This window comes from Ostrea edulis, chromosome 7 (assembly GCF_947568905.1).
Source record: "Ostrea edulis chromosome 7, xbOstEdul1.1, whole genome shotgun sequence".
Lineage (NCBI taxonomy): Eukaryota > Metazoa > Mollusca > Bivalvia > Ostreida > Ostreidae > Ostrea > Ostrea edulis.
The window spans coordinates 72,418,071-72,426,769 of record NC_079170.1 but is presented as its reverse complement, the minus strand read 5'-3'; the positions used below and the strand labels follow the sequence as shown (position 1 = coordinate 72,426,769).

Here is an 8,699-nt window from a genome sequence, read left to right as displayed (position 1 = left end):
AACTTGCTAGACCAGCTGAGAATCGCCATCAGTGAAAAACGCCGGGGTAAACCCTCTAAATGTGTTTTGCTGCAACAGGACAACACGAAAGTTCACAATTTCAAAGTTCCAATGGATGTTGTAAAGCGAAACGGGTATGAATTAATACCACACCCTGCCTATTCGTCTGACCTAGCGACTTCTTCAAGATAGGAAGAAGGATATCCGTGTTATGAATCCGCAAATTACATCCCAGGAACCCACAATATAAACTTATCGTAAAACGATACATGGTGTCAGAAGTGACGGATAAGTCCACCTTCACAAGAAAGACGAGGCTATGATGGAATTATGCGGCATTCCCCCACCGATCATGGGTTGGTCCAGTTCGAATTTGCTCGAGCCTGGAAAAAGTTTGAACAACACATCAAATTGATCTTCGCAGGCCCTTTGAAAGAAAAGGATGAAGCAGAACAAGTCTCATACCTTCTATTGTGGATTGGTGAGAAGGGTCGTGATATATACAATACATTCCCAGCGTTTTCAGACGATGGCATGAAAAAACTACAACCACACCGATAGATTCCTCAGGTATGTTCAACCCAAGTTAAACCCAATCTTCGTCAGATACAAGTTTAACGATGAAGTACAGGGACCAAACACATTTGATCAGTTTGTCACGAAATTGAAACTCTTGGCCAGAGACTGTAATTTTAAAGACACCGATGAGATGATTAGCGACAGGGTTGTGTTCAGTATTCAATCAGAGAAAATTCGAGAGAAGCTGATTAACGTTGGTGAGGAACTGACACTCGACAAAGCCATACAGATAGCTCAGGCTTATGAGTACTCGCAAGAACAGCTTAAACTCATGGGACAGCAGCCAGTGCATGTGCAAGCAGTGTCCAAATCTAAACCACATGTATACTCATCTGCAGATAGGAGTGGAAGGAGACCGAAGACACAATCCATTTCGTCAAAGACGACAAGGATTCCTTCTACAACGATGAAGACGAAGCCATGTGGAAAGTGCGGAAAGCGAAGTGGAACCACTTTGCCAGTGTTTGTCGTTCGAGATCAGTGAATGACATTAACCGTGTGAATACTAGGGACTGTGCGCAGAAGCCAAGTAAAGTGAACAATGTTGATTGTGCAAGTGATTGTTCACGGAGATCTAGTGACATTAATCATGTTGGTGTGTTGGACAATGATGTTATGCATTTTCATGAGTCAGATTCATATTCTAATATTATTTAATACGGCAAATATCTCTTTTCAGGACAATGTACTTTTCAGGTTGATCCCAATGTTAGACCTGTTATCAACCCTCCGCGCAAAGTACCTGTAACCCTACGAGACAAGCTAAAGCTAGCGTTGGACAGAATGGAGTCGGCACAAATCATCACCAAGGTAACAGAACGAACAGAATGGGTGAACTCGATAGTTGTTACTACTAAGTCAGTATCAGGGAAACTCAGAGTATGTTTGGATCCTATGGAACTCAACAAAGCCATCATGAGACCACAGTATCCTATGAGGACCTTGGATAATATACTCCCTCAAGTTTCAGGAGCTAAATACTTTTCAAAGCTAGATGCTAGCTCTGGTTACTGGACTGTTAGACTTTCACATGAATCGTCTCTGCTCACAACCATCAATACTCCATTCGCGAGGTACCGCTATCTACGTTTGAATAACTCACAGGACATCTTCCAGCAGAAGATAGACGAATGCTTCGAAGGTATGCCAGGAGTTGCTGCCATCGTTGATGACATATTAATCTATGGCAGGACGCCACAGGAGCACACTGACAATTTAATCAGGATGCTAGATAGATACAGGAGTGCAGGCATTAAAATGAACAAGGAGAAATTACAAGTTGGAGTACAGGAAGTCGAGTATTTTGGCCACATCCTCTCAGCAGATGGATTGAAGCCAGATCCCTCTAAAGTAGCTGCCATCAGGGAAATGGAGCCCCCTTCCAATAAGTCAGAACTACAGACTATCATGGGTATGATCACTTACCTCTCGAATTTCGCACCAAATCTTGCTAACATCACAAGTTCGTTACGTCAGTTGCTACTGAAAGACACCGAGTTTTTATGGCATGCACCACAGGTTCTAGCATTCCAGAAGGTCAAGGACTTGATAACCAGATCATTCGGTCCTCTTCTTACGTACTTTGACCCAGGTAAACCAGTGGTGCTGGAGACTGACGCATCGCAGTTCGAACTCGGAGCTACGTTTTTGCAGGATGGCAAACCAGTTGCATTTGCTTCGAAATCGCTTACTCCAGCAGAAACCAAGTATGCCCAGATAGAGAAAGAAATGCTTTCTATCCTATTCGGCTGCAAGAAAATTCACCAGTACCTGTATGGTAGAGAAATCCAGGTCCGTACAGACCATAAACCTCTAGTCGACATTCACTCAAAGCCACTCGCACAGGCCCCAGCGAGGTTACAAAGGATGCTTTTGCAACTGCAGGCATATGATCTGAAGTTGACACACATCCCAGGCAAGGACATACCAATTGCGGATACCCTTTCACGCAAATGTTTGCCAGATACTTACTCACAGTTATCCGCAGGCATGGACTTACATGTACATACAGTGGTGTCCAGTACTCGGATGAGTGGCAGAAGGTTAGAAGAAGTCAGATCAGCAACACAAGCTGACCCACAGATGAAGGTACTTACGAGTGTAATAAACGATGGTTGGCCAGAAAACCGCATGAAATGCCCATCTCAAGCACTGGAATATTGGAACCATAGAGATGAGCTGACCGAGATAGATGGCATTATATTTAAGGGACCCAAGATAATTATACCAAGAGACTTAAGACGCCAGATGATGGAAGCTGTTCATATTGGTCACATGGGTGTAGAAAAATGCTTAAAGAGGGCTAGAGACATTATATTTTGGCCCAAGATGTTAGCAGACATCACAAACATGGTTCTGGAATGTAGAGTTTACTTAGAGAGGAGGAACGCAAACTCCAAGGAGCCACTGATCAGTCATGATATTCTAGACTACCCATGGGATGCCATAGCTACATATTTGTTCACATGGAACAACCAGGAGTACCTGTTAGTGGTTGATTACTACAGTAGATACTTTGAAATAGAGAAGTTACACAAGACAACCAGTCAAGCTGTTATAGAGAAAATGAAGATGTTTAGTAGGCTTGGTATTCCAAGGAAAGTTGTTTCGGACAATGGTCCACAATACGTAAGCCAGGACTTCTCCATATTTGCACGGGAGTATGACTTTAACCATGTGACTTCCAGTCCAAAGTATCCACAGTCCAATGGATTAGCGGAGAAAGCAGTAGATAGCCAAAAGAATTTTGGATAAGAGCAAAGCAGATGGGAAAAATCCTAACCTTGGACTACTAGAATACAGGACAACACCTTTGAATATAGGATACTCGCCTGTGCAACTGTTGATGAGTCGCAAGCTGAGATCTATACTAGCAGTCATTTCAGATGAGCTGAAAACCAAAGTGCCAGTCAGAGTCAGGAAATAGATGGAAGCAGAGAGAGAGAGAGAGAAACAGAAAGAATACTATGATCGCCATGCTAAGCCTTTACAACCCCTCTCAGTAGGAGACAGTATACGGAACCAAGAAGGGAAACTATGGAAACAAGGAATGGTCACCAAAGAAGAGGGAGACAGATCATACACAGTGAGAAGCACAGAGGGAGCCATGTAACGGAGAAACAGACGACACTTGATCCAGTCAAGAGAAAAGTTTGAGCCCGACACTTCAAACTCTAACATAAGTCAGTTTCTCAGAACCTTCAGTTTCGCCCTCTATTCCAGCTAGTCCTCTTCATTCTATTCAACCACTCTCAGAACCCGCAACAGAGGCTAAGCACGACTCGCCCCCTAACCCCATCCCTTATATCACCGATATGGTAGAACTATGATTGATGAATGTAATTTCCATCAAGATAAATGTATTACTTATCCCAAAATCACAATAAAGGGAGACAACTCTTAAAGTTACATATACTGGTATGAGCAGATTTCTTCCATAGTCATAAAAATACATTGTGATCATTAAAACTTAAATCATATATTTACCATTCTATGGGAAGAGGCTTCCACATACATGTACAGGGTATATATATCTATCTATGTGGATATCTACATAGACTCTGTAATTTACATACAATAGTCTAAAAATACTATTTATTAAAGTTCGATTCAATTGCTCACTCCGAACAAGTTAATCAAATATTCTGATTATAGAATAAAGTGTAACTTGAAAGATTCACCAATTTACTCTAAATATAAGCAATTGGTTTGTGAAATCAAAGAGCTTTAAACAAAACTATCATTCATTCTAGATCTAGCCTTTCTCTCAGTTAATATTTAGTGCAAAAGGAATCTCATTAAATCTGCAAATATATATAGACTGGACATATTAATTGACATTTACCAATAAGGATAATTAGTAATGAATCACTTACCAGAAAAGAAGGAAAAGTCTTTGTAGAAGGTCTTAGTGAATATTTTCAAAATCATGTCAATATCAAGAATGCTCAATTTTGGCAGTAAAACCCAATGACCAAAACAATAAAAACCAACCAAAAGCAACTTCACAAAACACAACCAATGAAGTTCAAGAACACTACACTACCTTTGACATATGCCTTAAGGTAATGACTAGTAAATGTGTTCACCTATATATGTACATGTAAGGGCTAGAGAAATAAAGGAGTGACTCTAGGTTTTTCTAAAGTAAAATACATTCAAGCATATATCTATAGCAAAATTTATTCATTAACTCAAATATCACTCTATTACATACATATACACTGTACCTAATTCATGAATTAAGACCCGAGAAGCTGCGACAAACACAAATGAGATTCAAATACTTGGTCCACTCCACTCTTCATTCCGTTGTTTAGAACATGCCACTTCGCAAACATGGCGATAGGCCTAGTGCAAGGTGACTAGTGAGTATGTTGTTTGTTTCCTTTCTTTCACGTCCTTAATCTAAATATCAAGCATTACAAATTATCCATGATGAATAATTGTACATGTGATTCTAAATATTCATAACTATTCAGGTTTGATTTATCCAATATTCTACAATAGGCTATACAATATCCGACAATATAAGCTAGAGGTATTTCGAAGTATTCAAACAGAAAGTAGATTTCTAACAAATAATGACCTATTTATTAGGTGACCTTATCGCTGTCTGTGTTTGTTCCTCGTTGTGTGCTTATTTAATTTTTTGAACATACATTCAGCTTATATGTATATGAAATCATTTATTATCCAATTATGGACCCACAAGGGGCAATACCATAATTTTAAGAACATTTAGGATCAGAGCGATGTCATACACATAAAAGACATACGTGTATTACATAGTTTTCTTCATGAATCATGCAATACAATTTAGATTGATAGTGAGTGGAGGGGATATACGAGTCAAAATGTAACCAAAAATGTTTGCATGATTGTAATTAGCATTATGCCTCTACCAAAACTGAAATTTGTGACTCCTGGCTTCAGGCCTGAGGGTGGCACTATGTTGGTCATGTATTGAAAATGCATTATACGTGTATACTATTGTGCAAAATGTAGAAAATCTTTTTTTTACTTCTTGACACGAAGGAGGCAAAATGTTTGCATGTTCATAATTAGCATTTAGCCCTGTCCCAAAATTGCTAAATTCATTACACTAGAGATCTAATACCATGGTGGTGCTAGATTGGTTACATACATTATATATTGAAACTCTTCTTTACTGCTGGACATCAAACAGATAATCTACATGTGTGTGTGTGATTATAACGAGTAATCCGAAATGGACTACCCCTGGGTGCAGACCAAAGGGTGGTGCTTAGTTGATCATATGTTGAAAATGTGATTTAGAAATAATCTCTACTGCTGAAAATTAAGCATGCAAAATCTTTGCATTATCATCTATAATGAGTAATAAGACCTTTTTGAAAATTATCAAATTTAATTTGCTCGTTTAGAACTCATGTATGAAATTATGTATAACAATTATACAATTTTTCGAAATAAGCAACCTACATGTAATTAACTTGTTTCTTAATTTGAATGAATCTGAGTTAAAGCATTAATTAAAATTAGTGTATGCTAACTTTAAGTATTCACCATCTTCTTTTTGTTTAATTTTGTAGAGTAACATGGCACAGGCGCAAGCACAAGATGTCATCCGCTGTCAGTATTGTGAAGACGAGCCCGCTCTCTTCCAATGTCTTCCTTGTGGGGATGAACTTTGCTCCAAATGTAAAGTCTTCCATCTTAAAAGCAAAGTTCCCTCTGGACATAAAATCATTTCTTTCTCAGAGAGTCTTGATCCATCCAATATGATAAAGATGTGTGAAAAACACCCAACAAAACCGTACGAGGTTTGCTGTGAAGATTGCCAAGTCCCTGTCTGTATAATCTGCATTGAGGAAACCCATGGAAAACACACCATAGGAAAGATGAAGAACCTGTATGAAGAGCAGAAGACAAGCATGGTGAAAGAACTACATCAACTGAAGAACCAGTTCAAATTGCAAGTCACCCAAACTCTGGCAGAAGCAAAATCTGGGAAATCCAAGTTAAAGAAAAGCCATGAGAAGGTGAGGTCAAGAATGAGTGAAGAAGCGAAACAACTCATCGACCAAATTACTGCCATGTTGAACAAAACCCTCCAAGAATCCAAAGATGACGAGGAAAAAGAGGAAGCTGAGATATCGAAATATGAGACAAAATTGGAAGTGTTCCAACAACAGCTCGAGAAGATCATTGAGAAATACGAAAATCTCACACAAAATGGCCATCCAGCGGATTTAATCTTGTACCGGAAGCAAAGTCCACACACAGTTAAGAATTTAACGCTTCCTGACAGAATTGAAATAACACCCCTCTCTTTTAAATCTAGGAAATTGCAGGATATGACACAATTCGGGGATCTTCTCAAGACAAAGATAAGATATCAGAAAGTGGGAATACCTGCTATCACAGATGACGGAGATCAGTCATGGAAACCAGAACAAACAAACAAAAAGCTGCTTGTAAAACCAGAGTTGTTACATAAGGTAGATATCAAGAACAAAAGTAATGAATTATACCATGTGGAGTGCGTTGATGAAACAAAAGCTTATGTTAGTGGAAGTGGTCCTGGTATACTCTTGATTGACACTTTAGGAAAAGAGCTTGAAAACGTCATCACTGAGGTTCAACCTCGGGGTCTTGCTGTAATGTTTGATGACAGTTTGATATTTTCCACTGGAAGTAAAGGAACCATCCTTAAAGTATCTCATGATAAAAAGATGTCGACGTTTGTGAAGGACAAATATAATCTAAGAGGACTGTGTTGTACAAAATCAGGAGACATCCTGGCCTGTACAGGCCCTGGTGATACAGCTAGAGTTGTCCGATACAGAAGCAGCGGAGAGAAGATCCAGGAGATCGTACACAACCACAACGGGAAGAAGCTTTATAGTTATCCACGGTTTGTGTGTGAGAACATAAACGGGGATGTATGTGTGGCTGACAGGTCAAATCCTGATAAACTGGTAGTGGTCAACATGGATGGAGAATTCCGATTTAATTATCACGGGAAAACTGGGCATCTAAAATATACTTTCTTTACTTCGCTCGAGATAGCCACTGACAGTCTGGGACACATCTTGATCTCGGATTGTTTGAATAATGTCCTGCATCTAATCAGTAAGGACGGGGAATTCATCTCTTTCCTTTTAACACAGGATGTTCTCCGTCCACGTGGACTATCCATCGACAAGTCGGACAACCTGTGGATTGGGGAATGGGAAAACTCTTGTGTCAAAATGAAAATATACAAGTTTTTAAGCTGAAGAGTTAGATATAACAAAATCTCAACAGACGTTAGTTGTAGCATCCGGGACATTTTTATATATGTTGTGTCTTTAAATATCTTAACAAATTATAAAGCCATTTCCTCATGTATGCGTTACAGTTTAAACAATTTAAGTATTTTTAAAAAAAATCTGAACTTTTCTACATGCAAGGTGAAGATAACAAACAGTGATCAATCTCATAACTCCTACAAGCAATACAAAATAGATAGATGTACATGTTACTGATAAGGAATTTTTCTATCAAAATATTTCCCCAAGCGCACTAACATAACCACCAATAGGTCGGCCGGTCTTGCGTATGTGTATAGTAAGGCAAACGCGTGCTCCTAGGAAACACTAGTGCCTCGGAGTAGTAAGCGCCCCGTGTTGACTAGTCACACCTGTCTTGAGCTTAATCTTGGCTGAGATTCGGCTGGATATTTGGACTGACGCCTTCACCGAATCTCGGAGCAGTCCTTCATAATTCATATCTGGTAATTTACATTCAACTTCAGAAGGTTTTAACAATTAAGGAAGCTGGCTCTTGAGCTTTTGAGCACAACTGCGCAGGACGCTACAACTAAGTATTTACTGGTTCAATACTGATCTCATTAACGCTAACATATTACACATTTACTATTGAACCCTAAGCATTGGAAAATTGTCGGTCCAATTCAATTTTTAAAGGGTTTTGCAGGGACTATATGTTGTGGTGGAATTAATTAAAAAGTTCTAAATCTGCATGATATTACAGATTCTGTTTCATCCAATATATCTTCTATTTTTATTCTCCTATACTGTGTTTTAGTTTTATGATTTATGATACAAGTAGTTGAGACTTTGAACTAGTTATGT

At 39.1% G+C, this 8,699-nt stretch overlaps 1 protein-coding gene across 3 annotated transcripts; it reads left to right on the top strand.

Annotated features, from left to right (window-relative positions):
- The first annotated feature begins 4,831 nt into the window (after nt 1-4,831).
- On the top strand, nt 4,832-7,949 carry LOC125657170 (E3 ubiquitin-protein ligase TRIM71-like). Of its 3 annotated transcripts, none has more exons than XM_048887822.2 (2): nt 4,832-4,946; nt 6,153-7,949. In XM_048887822.2, exon 2 carries the CDS (start codon nt 6,159-6,161, stop codon nt 7,839-7,841), a length of 1,683 nt encoding a protein of 560 aa, XP_048743779.2. In that variant the 5' UTR covers nt 4,832-4,946; nt 6,153-6,158; the 3' UTR covers nt 7,842-7,949. The 3 variants fall into 3 exon arrangements, with proteins under 3 accessions (XP_048743779.2, XP_048743780.2, XP_048743783.2); XM_048887823.2 differs by having other exon boundaries at nt 4,897-4,950; XM_048887826.2 differs by having other exon boundaries at nt 4,907-4,939.
- Nucleotides 7,950-8,699: the final 750 nt, after the last annotated feature.

Excerpts from the sequence above, each read along its gene's own strand:
- LOC125657170 (XM_048887822.2), top strand. The coding sequence starts at position 6,159 with ATGGCACAGGCGCAAGCACAAGATGTCATCCGCTGTCAGTATTGTGAA.